The sequence below is a fragment of the Corythoichthys intestinalis genome, chromosome 3 (genome assembly GCF_030265065.1).
Source record: "Corythoichthys intestinalis isolate RoL2023-P3 chromosome 3, ASM3026506v1, whole genome shotgun sequence".
Lineage (NCBI taxonomy): Eukaryota > Metazoa > Chordata > Actinopteri > Syngnathiformes > Syngnathidae > Corythoichthys > Corythoichthys intestinalis.
In genome coordinates, this window is record NC_080397.1 from 58483009 (window position 1) to 58504411 (window position 21403).

The following is a 21403-nucleotide window of genomic DNA, read 5'->3' on the forward strand; positions in this document are numbered from 1 at the left end:
ATTGCTAACGGCTAGCATTCTCTTGAACCATGCCGAGTAATCACTCAAAATGTAACTTTTAGCGTTAGCATTGCATTCACGTTAGCATAATGCTATTGCTAACGCTAAAAGTTACATTTTGAGTGATTACTCGGCATGGTTCAAGAGAATGCTAGCCGTTAGCAATAGCCTTATGCTAACGTGAATGATATGCCAACGCTACGAGTTACATTTAGAGTGATCACTCAGCATTGAGGATGCTTTCCGTTAGCAATAGCATTATGCTAACGCTACGAGTTGAATTTAGTGTTTGATCACTCAACAGTTTGAGGATGCTTGCTGTTAACAATAGCCTTATCTTAACGCTACGCGTTACATTTAGAGAGATGATTACTCGGCAGTTTAAGAGGATGCTTGCCGTTAGCAATAGCCTTATGCTGACGTGAATGCTATGCCAACGCTACGAGTTACATTTAGAGTGATCACTCAGCATTGAGGATGCTTTCCGTTAGCAATAGCATTATACTAAAGGCCCAAGTACACTGCATGCGTGATCGTTGCGGTTCCGGTCCGGTTCAGTGTTGCCTGCGTGCCACGCAGTCCGTCAAAAACAGGCAAATCATACCGGCTGCTGCACGGCTGCGGTCCGCCAACTCCGTCCCCTCGTGAGCTCTCGCGTGATCGCGCGCGATCATGTGCCATTTAAATCAACGACAAACACACAGAGTCTGTAGTATGTACTCATCAGAGAAGCAGAGAGAGAGCACATTTTTTTTCTTGCATATTGATAATGTAACGTTTGCTAAGCGGAAGTTTGGCCGCGAAAACAACACACGAGCTTCAACGCCTTTTTCCTCTTTTTCTTTATTAACTTCCCGCCACCTCACCAATGCAAAAACAACAACTACAGTGGGGAGAACAAGTATTTGATACACTGCCAATGGGTTTTCCCATTGTCAGTGTATCAAATACTTGTTCTCCCCACTGTATTTACACTGACGCTATCTAGTCCACCAATCGGAGCGTCGCGCTGGTGCACCAGCACACCAATGACAGCCCCGCGTTGGTGCATAAATTAACCCACCGATGACAGCCCCGGCGACACTACAATATTTTATTTGTGTCTGTCTCTTAATTCCAGATTGACTGCATCATGTTGAGATCAGGGCTCCGTGTGTGGAGGGAAGGGGGGCTATTATGCCCTTGGTTGTGTCGGTGCGTTTATATCTTTGTGCACATTTAAAATTTATGGCACATAACATCTCATAGAGCTGTTATAAACAACTGATAAATAATCTGTCATATTTATAAAATGGATAGCGAATTATATTCGACATGAACTAAAAAAACAGCATACTTGGAATTGGTGTCTCAACACTGCAGATTCATGTGGCCAGCGCAAACTGTTGTTTTTTCTATGAAGAGTCAAGTGAAATGTAGGAAAGAAAGAGAAACGTCTTGAATAGACCACCAGGTCGAAACTTGTGGGTGTCTCTTTTTTCTCTTTCGTCTCTTTTTTCTCTTTCGTACTTTCCCCCCTCGACTCTGTATACAAACCGAGATTGTTTGTACGCGGGGCACGAGAATTTCTGCAGTGGAACCACTTCCAGATACGCTGTCTTTTTTTTTTTTTTTTTTTTGCTTAGCACGTCGTGTTTGATATCATTGCCAGAAAAACACACATAATAGGACACTTTGCAGTTTCGCTTTTAATGGTGTCCTTATAGTAATATCTGCTGCATGTATATCACTTTGTGGCTTTCCACCTCCATGATGAAGCGCTCATCATCCATTTTCGCTCGTGTTTAAACCGTGATTAGGCACCTGGGCTTTTGACGTCAGGCCCAGCTCCGCCCATTTTGCCGGATGCGTGTCCGGCAAAAATAGAAAATAGCCTATACCATCCGGCGGGCATGCGGCACGCCGGAGGTGGTTCGCAGTCAAGCCGGAGCACTGACGCGGCCGGTATACGTTGAACAATAGGATATAATGGGAACGGATTGGCTCCGGCGCTATTTTTTACCGGAGTCGGACCGGAAACGCAACGATCACGCATGCGGTGTACTTGGGCCCTAACGCTACGAGTTAAATTTAGTGTTTGATCACTCAACAGTTTGAGGATGCTTGCTGTTAACAATAGCCTTATGCTAACGCTACGCGTTACATTTAGAGAGATGATTACTCGGCATAGTTTAAGAGGATGCTTGCCGTTAGCATAGCATTCACGTTAACATAAGGCTATTGCTAACGCTACGAGTTACATTTAGTGATCACTCAGCATGGAGGATTCTTGCTGTTAGCAATAGCATTATGCTAACGTGAATGCTATGCTAACGCTACAAGTTACATTTTGAGTGATTACTCGGCATAGTTAAGAGAATGCTAGCCGTTAGCAATAGCCTTATGCTAACGTGAACGCTATGCTAACACTGCGAGTTACATTTAGTGATCACTCAGGATAAAGGATTCTTGCCGTTAGCAATAGCATTATGCTAACGTGAATGCTATGCTAACGCTACGAGTTACATTTAGTGTGTGATCACAGCATAGCTTATGAGGACGCTTGCCGTTAACAATAGCCTTACGCTACGAGTTACATTTAGTGATCCCTAAGCATAGTTTATGAGGATGCTTTCCGTTAGCAATAGCATTATGCTAACGTGAATGCTGTGCTAACGCTACGAGTTAAATTTAGTATGTGATCACTCAGCACAGATGTTTAAAGGCTATAGCAACAACAAATCAACCGTTTGCCACAAAACAGTGACGTTTGGTGGTGGCAAAATCATGGTCTGGGGTTACAACCAATATGGGGGTGTGCGAGAGATCTGCAGGGTGTAAGGCAACATAAATAGTCTGAAATATCAACAAATCTTACATTCCTAACCATAAAAAGGGACAAATTATGCAGCAGGATTGTTCTCCATCGCATACTTCAATCAAGATCCTCCAGGATTGGCCAGCCCAGTCACCAGACATGAACATCATTGCGCATTTCTGGGGTAGGATGAAAGAGGAAGCATGGACGACGAAACCCAAGAATGTTGATGAACTCTGGGAGGCATGCAAGACTGCTTTCGTTGATGTTCCTGATGACTTGTATGAATCCTTGCCGAACCACATGGAAGCAGTCCTTCAAGCCCATGGAAGTCATACAAAATATTAAATTTGGATCTCACAGCACCACTACTTAATTCGTTTATGTTATGTAACATATTTTTGTATTTGAAGTACATTTATTGTTCAATTTTCACACTACTTTCTGTAGGCGACAAAACTTTGGTCTTGCCAAAATTTGACCTTTACGTCTTCATTAAATGATCAATCTTTTTTTCAGTGAAACAAATATATTTTTGTACATTCAACATCATTTGGGAGGGTCTTGGCTTTTATATGAGCCATTTCTGAAACCAAATTGAATAATTATAAGTCAGGTTATTAGCAATTGTTTCTACAAACTGGATAAGCGACAAGACTTTTGTCAGGGACTGTACTTGAAATAATTTCTAACATTCCCCTCATGAAATACAAGCTATACAAATTGCTCACCGATGTGGCCTAATATATGGAATACTGTATATAAAACAATGTAAATACAATGTATTTATAGAAAAGGTTATGGATGGTTTGTGGTTTGATAATCCATGTATTATGTGTCTTGAAAGCTGAAAAGTGTCATCTGATAAAAGATCTCGACCTTAGGTTGATGACTCAATACTGTGGTTTTATTTAGGTGCATTTTAACTTGACAAAAGCTGAGCGTTGTATCACTTTTATTTGCATAAAATAAATACCGTCACGAAAGTGCTGTCACATTCTTCACGAAATCTCCTTAGGTCCCACATCAATCTTTATATTCTCCAGATAAACACCACTGAGTTCCAACTTAATTCATTGGCTGCCAATGGCCATCCAATCCATTTCGACTGGTGATCGGCAGTGAATGGTCGCTGCTTGCTGTCCATCGCCATCAGAGGCATCCGATAGGTAAATGACAATCAGCAGGTTAAAGGGGAAGTTCAGAGATGTTGATGTTATGCTTAATCTTCGAGTTAGCGGGGGTTTACAGTGTATCACAAAAGTGAGTACACCCCTCGCATTTCTGCAACTAATTAAGTATATCTTTCCATGCGACAACACTGACAAAATGACACTTTGACACAATGAAAAGTAGTCTGTGTGCAGCTTATATAATAGAGTTCATTTTATTTTCCCTTCAAAATAACTCAAAATATAGCTATTAATATTCAAACCCCTGGCAACAAAAGTGAGTACATCCCTAAATGTCTAAATTGAGTACTGCTTGTAGTTTTCCCTCCAAAATGTCATGTGACTCATTACAGGAGTGCTGTCAGAATTGCTGCAGAGATTGAAGAGGTGAGGTGTCAGCCTGTTAGTGCCCAGACCATACGCCGCACTCTACGTCAAATTGGTGTGCATGGCTGTGTTTTCCGAAATTTCCGGGTTCGCGGCGAGTCACTAACAAGCACACTTTTGCTCAATAGACGATGTTTATTGATTAGAAAATGCAGATTAAATGAGATTTATTGATTACAATCCCACAAGAGCAAGCAAACAAGCATAACAAACGCTAACAATGACGCTAGATTTGAGTTGGTCAATCCCAGAATCCCCGCGTTACCGTTACAGCACAACAAGATGTCCCTTAGCAATGAAAATCGCTTACCGTGACAAATGAGCGGGAAGCCAACACGCCGGTAAAGCGGCAAAAGGACAAAGCTGGGCGATCCGTACGTCTAATCCACCAGCGGACTTCTGTACGGATCGCCCGGCTTTGTTCCTTCGCCGCTTTACCGGCGTGTTGGCTTCCCGCTCATTTGTCACGGTAAGCGATTTTCATTGCTAAGGGACATCTTGTTGTGCTGTAACGGTAACGCGGGGATTCTGGGATTGACAAACTCAATCTAGCGTCATTGTTACCCTTGTTATGCTTGTTTTTGATGCTTGTTGCTTGCTCTTGTGGGATTGTAATCAATAAATCTAATTTATTCTGCATTTTCCAATCAATAAACATCGTCTATTGAGCAAAAGTGTGCCTGGTTGCTGACTCACCGCGAACCCGGAAATTTTGGAAAACAGGCTGTCACCCCAGGAGGAAGCCTCTTCTGAAGACGGTACACAAGAAAGCCCGCAAACAGTTTGCTGAGGACATGTCGACAAAGCACATGCATTACTGGACCATGTCCTATAGTCTGAGACGGGTGGGCTTTCTTGTGTACCGTCTTCAAGGCAAGGCAAGGCAAGGCAAATTTATTTATATAGCACAATTCAACACAAGGCAATTCAAAGTGCTTTACATCACATGAAGACCATAAAAATCACATTTAAATCAACACAACGTAAAAACCAAGACAAATGATCGCATTTAATCACAGAATAAAAATAAATAAATAAAAATAAAGCAAAAACTACTACTAATAATAATCATTGAAATCAGCAATGGAGATAAGCACAAGAGGAATAGAAGGCAGGTAGGTCTTCAGAAGAGGCTTCCTCCTAGGGTGACAGCCATGCACACCAATTCGATGTAGAGTGCGGCGTATGGTCTGAGCACTAACAAGGCTGACCCCCCACCTCTTCAATATCTACAGCAATGCTGACAGCCCTCCTGTAACGAGTCACATAACATTTTGGAGGGAAAATGACAAGCAGTACTCAATTTGGACATTTAGGGATGTAGTTTCTAAGGGGTGTACTCACTTTTGTTGCCAGGGATTTAGATATTAATGGCTATATTTTGAGTTATTTTGAGGGGAAAATAAATTAACTATTATATATGCTGCACACAGACTTCTTTTCATTGTGTCAGTCATTTTGTCAGTGTTGTCCCATGAAACGATATACTTAAATATCTGCAGAAATGAAAGGGGTGTACTCACTTTTGTGATACACTGTTATTAGTCAGGAGTTGATTTCAACAAACTCCGTGCAGTTTGTCAGTTATTTATTAGTTTCAGGTCTCCGGAGTGGCTAAGCTAGCGCGAGTCAATGGTGCCAATAAAAAAATTAAAAAATGATGTTACTGGTCAGTCTGCTGGGTAGTTCCTTTTGTTCCAACAAAACAAATCAGCTGTGAAAAAAAAACAATGTGATATCACTCCGCCCTGCTTGCCTAGACAGCCTGTTCCCTCCAGAGCTGCTGGATTACAAATTTTGCTGTTCATACTCTAGTTATTTATATGCATGATTCTCATGGGTGCATATGTTGTTTTTTATTGGTATGCTAAACAGACACTATTGACTCGCGCTAGCTTAGCCGCTCTGGAGCCCTGAAACTACCAAATAACTAACAAACTGCAAGGAATTTATTGAAATCAAATCGACCAACTAATTCTCAACTTTCCCTTTAAAGACAATGACCTTGCACAAGCTAGCAGATACAACTGTTGCGCTCCTATCATCAACTCAGTTGTGAACTGCGATAGTTTGTTGTTCACCTGTGTGGTCCGCCCTCGTCCCCGGCAGCCCAACCGCGTGCTCTGTAGTATAAATCAACAAAGTGTCCAGTGTAATCTCGGTGCATTTGGCGATGAAGCGAATGAAGGGACGTATGTCTCCTTCATTGGCGGTGTCTAGAGCTGCGTAGTACTCTGCCCTTTGCTCTTTACGAATGGTGATGGGCGGGTATCGCGCTTGCATGAGCACGAGGTTCATCAAAAGCCGCGACGTGCGCCCGTTACCGTCCACGAACGGGTGCACGTACACCAGTTTGTAGTGAGCGAGAGCGGCGTACTCCACCGGATGCAGCTGCAAGGCCTCGTCCGAGTTGAGCCACTGAACCAGCTCCTGCATGTGCCGCTGAAGGTCCCGAGGGTGCGGTGGGATGTGATGGCCCACAAACACTTGGTTGGTGCGCAGGCGCCCGCCCTCCACGGGGTCCACGTGACCCAGTACGCGTCGGTGGATCTCCAGGATATTACTCACGCTGATGGTTCCCGTTCTGGATAACAGCGTGGTGTTGATGTACTTCATAGCCGCGTCCACACCGATGGCCTCGTTCTGCTCTTGCAAACTCTTGCCAGGGACGGCGTAACGCGTCTCGATGATGTGACGGATCTCGGATAAAGTCAGCGTGTTGCCCTCTATGGCCACCGTATGGTAGATGTGGTGGTAGTATGTCTCCTCCATCACCCGGCGTAGGGCAGAGTTTCCTTTAGGGATGGACATGAGCCTGCGCACCTTACTGTCAATGATGCCAAAATGACGCTGGTCGATCTCCTCTACCAGCGGTAGGGTGCGGTCTCGGCTTACCAGTGCCCTCTTATTGCAAGGCGAGATGGCCAAAGCCTTGGTGTACAAGTGGTCGGCCTGCACCACGTCCTTCTCCTCTTCCAAAATAGTCCCCAATTCAGTCAGGGCATCCACAGAGTCTGGATTCAGACTGAGCGCGTGCACCAGCAGCTTGTGGGCTTTTTCCCTCTTGCCATGTTTCTTCATCTCCTGAGCCTGTTGCAGTGCCGCTCTGGCCTCAAAAACCATCCCTAAATCACAATGGCAGAAGGAAATGACTTCAATAAAATATATGGCGGAAAACACAGTCAAGACTGAAAAAGCAGTTTCTGCTCTTGCAACCCTCTTTAAAATAAACTGCTGTATTTTAAGCCAAAAGAACTGTTGTGTTTGATAGAACAATATATCTATATGCTGCCATATATGCTGGAAACCCCCGTTTACAAACGTCGCGCAAACGCTTTTGTTTCAACCCAGTGATAAAAAGAAGGTAAATTTTTATATTTGTTATTCTAAATGTGTCATTAATCAATGTCTAATGTTTAAAAAAAAAAAAAAGACTTTAAAAACTTTTATTTTTAAACTCTTAAACAAATTACGTCACTAACCATGTAGTTAAATGCACTATATAAGTATTCTCCATTTACCATTACCATTTACCAATGACAAAAAATGGTGTCTGTAAATAAATCAGAAAATACATTTTGGGAGCTTTTCATTTGCATCGAATATTTTTGCGTATTGAATCGAAGAGGGCGTATCAAACGGTTTAGGGCTGTCCCAAACGACTAATTTCCTCCCGATTAGTCAGCCGACTATTTTTACGATTAGTCGGCTAATCTAATCTAATCTTTTTTTTTTTTTTTTTTTTTAACCTACTTTAATAATGAAATTTTTGTTGAAGCTTATTTATTCACAAAAAACATTTTGGAACACCTACATTTTTTATTAACGTATGTAATAATAATAATAAATCAATAATAAATCACAAACAATGAGGTCAAATGATGCTGGCATTAACTAGTGCAAAAAAAAAAAAAATGTAAACGGAAACACTGAGACCACCTCTTTAACAGGAGTCAAAACAATTCTCACTCTTTTTGTGGTATGTCATTGTCTATATTGTTGTAAATGTTAAAATGAATTGCAATGTCCCGGACAACCATTTTCAGAATACTTTGTGTGAGTTCAGATACTTTTTCTGGTGTGCATTCCACATTTTTGGGGGAGGGGAAAAAACTGTTCAACTTTTGTTTGTTTTAACCTGAAAATAGAAAAAGTAGAGGGCACATTGAAATATTACCACAACTATTTTGAATGAGAGACACACATACTCAAAGTAACAAAAATTAAATATATAGTATTAATTTTATAGTATACTATTTGTATATACAAAATGATATTTTAAATTATAAAGTGACTAACATTAGTGCAGTCATGGATTACAGTAAGCAGGCCAGTGCTGTTTCCATATATATTTTCATTATATTATGTATATACAGGATGTATGTATATATTTTCCCCAAGTGGGAGCTTCCATGATCCTAATAAATGTAATAATAATTAAATATATATATATATTAGGGCTGTCAAAATTATCGCGTTAACGCGCGGTAATTAATTTTTTAAATTAATCACGTTAAAATATTTGACGCAATTAACGCACATGTCCCGCTCAGACAGTATTCTGCCTTTTGGTAAGTATTACAGCAAGGTTTTTTGTGCTGTCTAACTGCGAACTCTTGTGGTCGCTTTGCGACATGGTTTATTGCTTTTTTGCCAGTTCAATATGGCTGCACGACGTCTCGGGCTGACGCCTACGTTGTAATGTTGTGCTTATATGATCCTTGGACAAGATTTGTCCGTAAGTATGGTTGTTGTAAAGAATGTACATATTATGTTAGTAAGCGAAATGTTCTATTTTTTGTATGAGACGCTTTTTGTTTATGTTTAGTGAACCTGTATAGTGTGCTAAGCTAACGTTGTTGCTCATGCAATGCTTGTGTCCTTTTTTTTGTAGTTTCACTACGGTCTAAAGAGGACAGTGGTTTGAGGCCATTTTATTAATAAATCAGATGAAAAAGGAAGTCTGATTATTAAGTCGTCGTTTCACGCTTCGGAGTGAGGACAGCATAGACAGATTTAAATGACAGTAGAGTGAAATGCCCACTACAGTCCTTATGTACCGTATGTTGAATGTATATTTCCATCTTGTGTCTTATCTTTCCATTTCAACAAATTATTTTACAGAATATATATATAATTTACAGAAAAATATGCCATATTTTATAGATGGTTTGAATTGCGATTAATTGCGATTAATTACGATTAATTAATTTTTAAGCTGTAATTAACTCGATTAAACATTTTAATCGTTTGACAGCCCTAATATATATATATATATATATATATATATATATATATATATATATATATATATAATTATACATACATTAATAATTTTATTAAATAAAAATGCACGTTGATACGACACACATACAGGTAACTTCCATTTTAAAAAATCGTGAGAAAGTTGTATGGACTTACAATCCGCTACCTTGTTGTTTCTTGTTGTCTTGGAAAATTATACTTGGGTGACGGCGCTTCAAGTGTTTGTTCATAGCCGACGTGCTACCGTGGTATGCGAGCTCAGCTTGGCAAAGAGTACATACAGTGGCACCCTCCATATTTTCCTTGAAATTATTCCAGGCTCTGGCTATTCTGGTCCGCTTTTTTGGCTTTATGCCACTTTCATGTGTCACCAATTCTGCCCTTTTTGGTAAATGGCGGTGTTTTCAACTCCTCGCCATAGTGAGGAGTGAACCGGCGATTCACTTGGCTCGTTGTCGTCGGTTCGGCCCATGTCCTCCTCAGGAAGGCGGCGGCGTGCATAAAAACACCGAGAGGCGTCGGATGGCTCTTTGTGGATATTTTTATTGTCCAAAACAAAAACGCAAGGGCTGCAACCACTGAACTCCGCGCACTTTCCAAACTCACCGATCTCACTCCCTCTGTTTCGCTCCCTCTCTCTCCTCGCCCACTTTCTTCCTCTTTGCTCAATCAGACAATGCCGGTCACATTGAAATAACAGCGGCCCCCTTGGGGGTGTTAGTAACCACCGCTTGCATCGGGAGCGCCCGCCATTCTAAACTTTATCTGCATGTAAATTTTTTTTTTAATCTGTCAATACCCGTCGACGGTATGTTTTGCCTGTCGACGCATTTACGTCATCGATGACGTCGACAACGTCGACTAGTCGGGACAGCTCTAAAACAGTTTAATATAAAACAGAGTATTGTTGCCTCCTTATTGACCACTCCTTGATGTCTGCGATTTCTGCATCGCAACCTTGTTATATTACCATGTTTCACCCATAAAATTCCCCCAAAAAATCCGGCTGCGGCCATTCACATCTGTGTCTTAACACTCGCTGATACATGCTACATGGAGTTTTTGGATCGAAACAAGGTAAGTATGCGATAATATCTTGTTAAAATCATGGCGTCTTTAATCATGCTCTCACGAGCTCTCACCTCCAGTTAGGGTTTTGCTGTTTAAATTTTTTTGTTTTTGTTTTAAAATGCCCTCCAGCTCAAAAATTTTCTTCCCCCAGAAAATTGAAATTTTAAGCTTTCCAATGATGTATCACACATGCATATAGGCCAATTTTGAAATTTGGCCATATTACATACATAGAGTACATAGATACATAGAGCGTTAATGCAAAGAACTTTCCATTTTTCCAATGTAAACAACCTTATTCACTACTAGGGTTGGGAATTTCGACTAATACCTCTGCCGACTAGTCTCACATTTTATTTGCAACTATAAGCAAGAAAACTAACAATGTAATACACATATTAAATAAAAAGTTGAATAGAGCTGAAACTATTACTCGAATAATTAGAGTGACTCGATTTTAAAAATTGATCGAGGGATTTTCTCCAGTTCGAGGAAACGTTTAATTTTACCAGCTCTAAGCATGACGTTTTGTCCGGTCTACTTTTAATGCGGCACAACATGCTGACGTCACATGCGTTCAGGAAGAAGACAGAGGCAGCGGATATATTTGATTTCAACAATGCATGACTATAGTAGTAACGATGAAGAAGCCAAAGAAAGCAAAGAGAAAGGCACCAAGAAAAAGCAGAAAATGTCAAAAGTAGGGATGGGAATCGAAATCCGATTCCAATTCGGAACCGGTTCCGAGTGTTTCGAGGCCTCGACATCACAATGAAAAAGCCTTAACGATCCCTTTAACGATTCCTAAAGACGCGTATTGCGTCGTGACGTGTCTTGTTGTCCAGACGCATCAAACTAGCATGGCGCCAAGAACCACTCGCTCCAAAGTTTGACTACACTTCACCAGGAAAGAGTGTGAAAATGAAAGGTTACGACGGGTAAGCACGAGCATTGCAGCCATAAACATAACAATGACAGCACGTAGGTTCAAACGCTCGAAAGTGTGTCCTTCACTTCACGAGGAAAAATTACAACAAAGCGACTTGCAGTCATTGCAAGGTGGAGGTAACTGCATCGGGAGGGAATACGACTGCGCTGTCCTCACAGAGAGGCTAAAGCTCAGTTCTGGCTATACAGCTAGCTAAACTCCCAAATGATGATGTAGAAGACGTTGGTATAATTTGCTGACTTTATTCAACCATCACTTGAAGAGTGAAACTAAGAATAGAAATGAAACAAATCAATTTCGTCCCCAATAACAAACAGGTTTGCATCAACGTAAATCAGCGATGATTAGCTGCTAATAACAGTATGGTTAGCATTCGTTCGCTAGCATTAGCACATCGTTCAAACCACTACACAACTGGATTTAAGTGTCCAATCGCGAGTGGAAACACAACAACACAAAAGATGATACATACAGGCGTTGCCTCTGTAGATATTAACATTAACAAAGAACGTAGGCTCGTAGAAGTGTTTCCCTCTCTCACTTTGCTCGCTCACTCGCTTGGATGCGGCATTTCTTCGGGTGCCCAAACTGCGGCCCGCGGCCCAAATACGGCCCGCCTCCACATTTGGTCCGGCCATTTTGATTTTTTTTTTTTTTTCCTCAATCGTGTTATTTATTTCCTGGCCTTTTTCCTTGAAGAATTCAGAGAGGGTTATTTGGTTATTATCTATTTAATTAATAGTGTTTTTATTATTAATTATTATTATTATATTATTATTTTTATTTTATTTACTTTCATTCCGTGAAGAATCCAGAAAGGGTTATTTGATTGTGGCTTTCTGAAAAACAATAATTTTTTACATTTATGCACTTCTGCAATCGTCACACTTTTTCTGTTACAAACTGACCCCGGCCCCTCATCAGAGAAGGGAAAAGTTATGCGGCCCTCACAGGAAAAAGTTTGGGGACCCCTGCTTTAACACATATTGCCAAAGGCAGAACAACAACCTATCTGCCAATATATACCAATATTTTTTATTTCTATTAGATAAATGTTTCAGTAAAATGTTACACATTCTTGTGTATTTGCCACTTATTGCCACAGTTAACATTGAGGCTTTGGGCCTCTTTTGATTTCGTTGTGAGTTTGTAAGGTTGTGAGTTCTGATTAAACAAACTCGATGCCAATCAAAACATTTGTTCTTTTTCCCCAAATTAGAATCGATAAGAGAATCGATAAAGAATCGAATCGTTAAGCAATATCGATAATGGAATCGGAATCGTAAAAATCCTATCAATTCCCATCCCTAGTCAAAAGTTTGGGAGCGTTTCAAGCTGGACACCGAGGCGAACACGGTTTCATGTATTCACTGTAAGACAGTGCTTGCATAACACTACACTAATATTGGCACTTTATTTGAAGTCAAGACTGTTCTTGTCTTTGTTTTGTTCATTATAATAATGTTCATGTCATTATGAAAAATCTGGTTAGGTCAAAGGCAAATCTATGTTGAATCCACCCTAATTTTTTTTTAAACCTCCAGGTGTTCAAAAACTCGGTTGAATATACATTTAAAAATTATATTTTATCGATTATCGGTATCGGCTTTGAGGAGCAGGAAGTTATTGATTTCAGTTTCAAAAAATGGATATCGTGAACCCCTAATACAGACTAAGGGTGTAACGGTGCATGTAATAGTATTGAACCGTTTCGGTACATGGTAGTCGGTTTGGAACGGACGCGTACTGAACGAGTTTCTGACGTAATATAACCCTTACTTTTTGAGGTTGTGAGTCGATCGGGTTACATTTTCTTTGTGTAGATTATATTTACTCCGTCTTCTCAACTATAATGAGGACCAACACGGTAGGACAGTCCAGGCGCGACAACGTGGCTGCCGTGAGAACGCAGCGAAAAGTGGGCGTTAGAATCAGCCAATGCACACCAGTCACAGTGCGGCCGCGTGTTAGATGCGTTCCGGAAGCGGCTCAACGCGACACACGTGAAAAAAACGGCAGAGTTTATTATTTGACGCTAGACGCGGCCCTCCTGCGTCAATACTACTAGCTAGGATCGGGCCGGAAGTCACTCGTGTAATAATACGGTGGATCCGGTCGATTTTCAAACTAATATGCAATCGTAACCTACTTTTTGAGTCCATCAGATCTCTTGAGTGGTAGATCGCGGCACAGTTGACTTGTCTTTGTTGATTTAATGCTATCTTCTCTGCTATAAAAAAATAACCAACACAGCCCCGTGTTCAATACAAAACCTTCCTACCACAACAAAACAAGTAGGAACTAATATTCACATAGGAACTAAAGTTATACAACATAAAATATACAATATAAATGAATACTACATCACATTTGTAAAATATAAACACATAATAAAACAAATAATAGCCCATTTAAATAAAATAAATTGAAATGAGCTAAAACACCTGTAATTAAATAATGAGAATAATACATAGATCCTGCTTACACAATTGAATTTATTAATTTTTGTGTGGCGCTTTAACTTGAGAAAATTCACTAATAAAGCTTTTGAAAACCGTTCATAAGAAAAAAAATTATTCATTGAGGCACTTCATTTGTAAAATACATGTTAAAACCTTTGTCATTGGGATTGCTTTTCTCTTTAGCACAGGACTTTTTTCTTCTTTCTTTCCGAAAGAAAGCTGACCAATACGCGTGGTCTGAAAGGCAAATGTTGTTGGATTATCTTTAAATACTAATATAGGCTAACGTTCCTATTGTTGAAAGCACAAAAGTGTGTAATAAACAACTAGCACATTTATATTTTGCATTTTTTTTTACTGTACCGAAAATCAACCGAACCGTGACCTAAAAACCGAGGTACGTACCGTACCGAGATTTTTGTGTACCGTTACACCCCTAATACAGACCCCCTAAAGATGTAAAAGAAGTGTCATTCAACTAGTTGTCAGTCGACATATTATCACAATTTTTTTTTACAAATGTTGAAAAGTCACCTAGTGTTGCTTTAAGTCAACGACCGCATATATCGGTATGATATCGGATTTTTGGAGTATCTGGATATCGGTTAAAAGTCATTATCGGACAACTTTAGTAAATAAATAATCGCAAATGACCAGAACAGAAGGCTAGTTTTTAGTTAGTCTCCTAATGAAAACCAGTTAATACCTTTGCTGGGCTTGGATTTAAGTGGAAGCAGGTCGAGGTCCGTGAGCGGGACAGTGAGGCCGGTGGTCTGCACAGCTGGGGGCTGTTGTGAGCTCCACCACAGCTGGCGGCAAAGCTGCGCGATGGCATTCAGGGAGCCACGGCAGCGCTCCTCCACTCCGACCGGGGGTGTCAGTAGGGCCACAAGAGTGACCAGGAGGACACACAGAAGCGGCCCCCATCTTCCGAGGAGACGGCCGCTAGTGTATCGCCACGCCGTCACAACCGCCATGACAATTCCGGGGTAAGTCATCCATTCTCTCCACGCCACTCTTTTTACTTCTACCCCAGCCAGCCAGGTGAGCTGAAGTACGAAAGGCAATGAGCCTAGAAGAGAAGCCCCCCTACGTTTAGTCAAAGTAACTTAACACCCAGTTACTTCTACGGCCCCTATCTAAACTATCTTTTTCCACGTGGCTTTTTAGCCGGCTGACCTACGAGAAATATCCAGATATGAAAGGCCAAACTTTGTTCGAACAGCTGTTGTTTGACACGCCACAAAACAAAACCAATATCATCGGCGTTTTTCCTCTTAGCCTTTAAACATACTGCAAAATCATTGGCCAAGGACGCCTAGAACAACGATGGTGATTGGTTCAAATTCCAGCAATGCTGAGGTAATTCGTAAAGGTCTCTGATTGGACGACGAATTTGTGTGACTAGCTTGAACTCTCGAATGTTAAGCGCAAAGCGGTTAATACAAAATAGCAGATCATTTTATGTAAAATTAGCTGAACTAAACCAGAATGTTCCATTCTATTTAATAGTCAGTATTATCTATAATTTTATTGCCCATTGCTTATCTGTATTATCGAGTGTAACTTCACCTAAAACCTGTAGAGGGCAGCAGTGTATCGTTTTCCAAGCCACTCTGAAAGTGCAACACTCCAGCCGTACTAGTGTTAACTACTATATGTTACAGTTACATATAGTACATATGTTATTACTTATTCTGTTGCTTGAATGGCAACAGGTGGCAACGCAAATCTGTTGTCATCGTCGCTGGTTGATGTTCTCCGTGTTGTTACTGTTTTCTCTTCACATAAAATCATTAATCTCATTACGTCACAGGGCAAGTCTAAATTTTCATGTATGTGAACACCCCAATTTCCCCCCCTGTCATTATTATTCTTGAATATTTTTTTTCCTGACAACTTCTGCTCCACACTTAAGTCAGCTGTTGGTAATAATGTACAAATTAGACTAAAGTAATTATTAGTGAAAAGTAACAGTGAAATGTAAATATTGAATGTGCAAATCCATTTACATTGTGCACCCCAAAGATATCAGGTTAAAGTCTGTGATGCTGCCAATGATAAAAGTACAGGTATTGGTTATCACATGTAAAGTCATATCTTCAGAAGAAGCACTAATGTGCTACTAAAGGCTGAAGAGTGTGACGAAGAGTGCGCATGCCCTCTATTGGCTAATTCCTAAACTACAGACAACAATAAGTCCGCAATTAATGGATCAGCCCAAATACAAAAAAAAAAAAATCGGGCTCCAAGGATGAATGCAAACTACAGACAACAATAAGTCCGCAATTAATGGATCAGCCCAAATAATTTTGGTTTGCGATTCGTGCTTTTATTTTGGCACAGGAAACGTAGAGCACTTAGTACTTCCGCACGCGAGTAAGAGCGCATGTACACACGAAGAAAATGTATTTGCGCACACGAAGAAGAGCGCATGTACACACAATGAAGAATATATTTGTGCACGCGTAGAAGAGCGCACGCACAAACACGAGGAAGAGCCTGTTATTAAGGGAAAAATGCACAAGCCTGGGCTTACATTTATTGCTTGTGAAGCATCCACAGAGGAAACGCCTGTACACAAGGGCGTAGGTTTGCATAGGGACGGTAGGGACATATCACTACCAACTTTTCAGGATGCTTAAATTGTCCCCACCAACTTTTACACAACCTTATTTGTATTATATAATGACTTCAATTATATAGATAATTTAAATTGTCATCCCATGTTGTAAGGATAGAATTAACCCTACCATTATAAAGTGCATCAAAGTACTTTCAATATGTTGAGACTTGCACTGACCCCTCTTTACTTGCTGAATGTGCTAGTCCATTTTACCCTTTGACATTTACACACGATCACAGCCGGTGGTCTGTCAAATTTTTCACCCTGATACTATTTTGCTCCCGAAGCTTTTGTGGTGGTGAATAAACTAGGGTGACCATATTTTGATTTCCAAAAAAGAGGACACTCGGCCCGGCCTCAAGATACTTGAATTTTACTCGAAGATCACTCAAAGATGCGTATATCTCCCACTTTTTTTTTTATTCAACAGGCTTTATTCTTCCTAAAAAAATAATCAAAAAAAAAAAAGAAGAATTATTTAAAAAAATAATATAATGCACTCATGGAAATGTAGTCCAGTTAATACACACACTGAGTTGGCTATGTGCCAACTCAACATTTTTTAAAATTACGATCACGACAATTGTCGTTGACAAAATGTTATTCCCACTCAATTTTTATTCTCATACGATGTTCTAAATTGTACGCAAACAATAACTGAAATAAACTGACAAGCGATTCAACCAGCATGTTTCCAAACGCAGCAGTTCAAATTCAAAACTACATTGCCCATAATGCCTAGCGCAGCTGAGCTTACTGATTGCTACCCTATAGACCCTACCCACGTGACGTCACAACTCCGCCCTCCTGACTGGTGCCGCCCAATTGTCCGTCAACACATCGTGTTTACCTGTTACGGCTACGTACATTCCTCCTATTTACGGCGTGTTTTTCTGCTCGTTAACATTAATAATCAAAATGGTGAAGGCGTGTGTGGCGGTCGGTTGCAAAAACAGAGAAGATAGACGGAGAGACTTGAAGTTCTACCGGATTTTGAGAGACCCGGAGAGGAGAGAGCGAGATGGGCTGCTGCAATTCGACGAGAAAACTGGGCTCCAAACGATTACCACAGATTATGTAGTAGTCATTTTATATCTGGTAAGATGCATTTAATATATATTTAGAGGGTTTTGGGCTGACAACCACAATTAAGATCATTGCTAGGCTAGGCTAATCGCCGACAACATACACGTATGTATGTAGTGAGAGTGCTATCGCTAAACCATATAAACATTAAAAGCCCTAGCTCCATTGACAAATGACATGAAATACATTAGACTTGACAGTGGATGTTAGCAAGAACAAAAGATTTTGAATTGAAAATTTCGTAACTCACCTTTCCAAGCACAAGATAGATTCCTGCCGGATTTTCGTGGACGAGGACCTGTTTCACCAAACCAGCAACGAAGTATTTATAAGCCTCCAAGCTCTTAAAGTTTTTCAAACTTTCGTGAGAATAGGCTGATTTTGTGTGGACAAGATAGCTGTAAATATCAGGGTAGCTAGCAGAGACAGCGGGTCGAAAAACATCGATTTAGGCATCAAATATGGAACTGGCGAATGGATAAAATGAAGCTTTTCCACATAATGCCTTTTATGCAACGCATCCAGTGAGTTTACGGCATCCGAAAGCACCGGGTCTTCCATGAAATGCATTATAAATTGCTCGATCAATTGAGACCATTGATAATACAGACACAAAATGACAGACAAGGGGGCGGAATAATACAGCGATCACGTAATTTTGTGACGTTGGTGGGTAGGGTCTATTAGCGAATACGGGAGCCGAGGCAAAATCAGACTTTGCTATAAAAGTTTACTACCATCGGCAGTGCAAAGATGCGACAACAAACAGGATTTTACAGATTACACCAGTACAAATCTCCGACAGAAGTCAACAGTTGCCATTATATACGTATTTATCGTAAAAAAAAAACTCATAAGCAACACAGCTATTTAGCTATACTAGCATTCAACCACTAACTAACGCAGAACAATTACAAGACTCATACAATATACTGCATCTCTGTGTACACATATAACCCTATGTACAACAGAAGACACGTGATCGACATTAACAGGAGAAACTTACAGAAAGGTGTATGGTGTCTTTTAGAACTTCTTATTGAACTCCTTACTGTAGTCTGAGCTCTCGCCAGACCGTCAGTAGATGGTGGTAATTCCCCATGAAACAAAGGGTGAACTGCCAACAAAAAAGAAGAAGAAGAAGAGCTACTCCTTCTCCCGCCCCTACTAGTTGGAGCAATGTCAACGCAGGCAAGCGCTGCCCCCTCGCGGCCGGAGGAATTCTCTTCAAGTTGATCCCGTAAAAAAAAAATCATAAAAACCGGACATTTTTATGCATTTATAAAATCCGCCCGGACAACGAGGATACTGCGTGAAAGTAGGACTTGTCCAGGCAAAAGAGGACGTTTGGTCACCCTAGAATAAACACTCTTTTACATTCAGTTGGACTCTCAAAGTTATCCAAAGGTGCTAAATAAACAAGAGAATATTAGATTTTTTTTTTTGCAAGCAAGCAAGCCGCTCCACCGATTTCACCAATGAGACGTGGCAAAAATAATCACATGACTCCATTTTACCAATCAGACGCAAGCTTGCCGTTATAGCTTCACGCCAGCCTTCTGAATCATGTGTCTTTAGCACCGTAAAAAATGAAGTATTTGATATTGAACGCTGCTCTCAACGTGACTCGAAAGTGCGGATTTTAACCTCTCTCCCAGTTTTTATTTGGCACTGATTGACCAAGGAAAACCGGATAAATGCTCATTTTAATTTCTAAGTAATGATGAAGTAACTCTTTTCCCCACCAGAGGGCGTCAATGCTCTTTGGACGAATAATGCCTCATTTATGTTTTTTTTTCTCATTGGAATTCAATGTACCGTATTTTTTATGTTTGTTTTTTTGTATTTCTTTGGCTTAATGCGGTTATGTAATGTGTTATTGTCCAGTATCATTATAACAACGGTTCATATACCATTGTTTAAGAAAAAAAAAAATCAAACAAAAATAAGCAGTTAGTCAAAATGTTACTCTTACTTGAGGCTTCTTTTCACTGTATACTTTTTTACTTGTACTTGAGTACATTTTGTGGATGACTACTTTTACTACTTTTTTTGAAGTAACGCTACTCTTACTTGAGTAAAAATTTGTAGCTAAATTTAAATTTGCTTTCAGACACGTATTCTGGAAGTTTTCAAAATGTTTCTTTAGTAGTTTTTGAAAACAAAGGTTTGAATCGAACGGTGTACCACCTAAACCAGGGGTGTCCAAACTTTTTGCAAAGGGGGCCAGATTTGGTGAGGTAAAAATGTGGGGGGCCGACCTTGGTTGACGTCCTTTATGTAGAACAATATATTTAAGCAAATTTTAGCAAGCCATTCTGTGTGTCACATTTGCTTTATTATTATTTTTAATTAATAATAACAATCTCGCAACTAACCTTTGTGGCGTTCTCTTTCGATTCTCGGGTTTTTGCGAAATACTGCTGCTGTGAAATTAAACTACCTTCAAGTTGCTTTAATTTCTCGCTATGTATCTTCCCTGTAATCTTGTCGTACATGTCAGCGTCTCTTGTATGGTAATATCGCCTCAAATTGAACTCTTTAAAAACAGCGACTGTCCCTTTGCAAATTAGGCAGACACAGTTGTTGCGAATTTTAGTGACGAAATAGTCCAATTTCCACCTATGCCTGAAGCGTCGGCCGTCGCAGTCAACTTTCTTTTTTGTGTTGATTGTCACCATTTTAGAAAATTTGGAGTTAAGGGTCACATGGAGTAATGTTGCTTAGAGTGCTGCTGCCTTTTAGTGGGTAAATGAGGGGCAGCATTTAGTGTGTAAGCTACGTCATATGTTGGTAGCCGTACTGCTGACCAGTTTATTAATCGTCTGTGTGCAGGCCAGACGTTATTGATTTTATGACAGAGGCTGGGGGCTGGATGAAATTTGACCAGGGGCCGCATTTGGCCCCCAGGCCGGACTTTGGACATGTCTGACCTAAACAAACCAATACATGTGCACTGCAAAACTTCGTCTTAAAACAGAGAAAAAAGCTTAACTTCCCTTGTTTTCAGTGTAAATCTACTAGAAATAAGTGAAATTATCTGCTAGTGCTTTAAGTACTCAGATTACTCAGATTTCTTGAAATAAGGAAAATACCTATCTGAAAATAAGCTTAACAGACTTATTTTAAGCAAAACGTTTGTATATTTAATATTTAAAAAACAAAAAACAAACTTGTTCGTCATAAATGTTCTGTATTCAAGAATAGATATTGTTCAAAACATTATTTGAAAGCATTTTTTTTCTTGATTTAGGTGAAAAATGAACACCTTGTAGTTGTATGGCCTTAATAAGAACAAATACTGTAGTAATATTTACGTAAAGTAAGTGGAAGAATCTGACACATTCATCTGTTAACCAGCCTTTAACACTCAGAACAAGATGGAGAAAATTATTCGACTAGATTTAAGAAAAATTATCAGATTACGACGTTATAAATTTGCAGTGCGAAAGTTAAATAAATTTGTGTTGATTTCTTTGCATTAATAATTCAACCTATCAATTAAGTTGATTCACATTGGTGAAAAGTGTAGCCGTGACTGCCTTTCACCCAGTCTGCTTGGTCTTATTAATGTCCCGTCTCAAGCAA

At 40.1% G+C, this 21403-nt stretch overlaps 1 protein-coding gene across 1 annotated transcript; it reads right to left on the minus strand.

Annotated features, from left to right (window-relative positions):
• Nucleotides 1-5650: 5650 nt before the first annotated feature.
• Nucleotides 5651-15385, minus strand: ficd (FIC domain protein adenylyltransferase). Its single transcript, XM_057831270.1, has 2 exons — nt 14810-15385; nt 5651-7481 (listed from the first exon to the last, which is right to left on the minus strand). The coding sequence occupies exons 1-2, from the start codon at nt 15099-15101 to the stop codon at nt 6406-6408; spliced, it is 1368 nt and encodes a 455-aa protein (XP_057687253.1). The 5' UTR covers nt 15102-15385; the 3' UTR covers nt 5651-6405.
• Nucleotides 15386-21403: the final 6018 nt, after the last annotated feature.

What these genes read in the sequence shown, in the direction of transcription:
- ficd (XM_057831270.1), bottom strand. Translation starts at nt 15,101, where the DNA reads ATGACTTACCCCGGAATTGTCATGGCGGTTGTGACGGCGTGGCGATAC. An exon ending in TAAATCCAAGCCCAGCAAAG is followed by an intron (nt 7,482 to 14,809) that starts GTATTAACTGGT and finishes ATTGTGATTTAG; the next exon opens with GGATGGTTTTTGAGGCCAGA.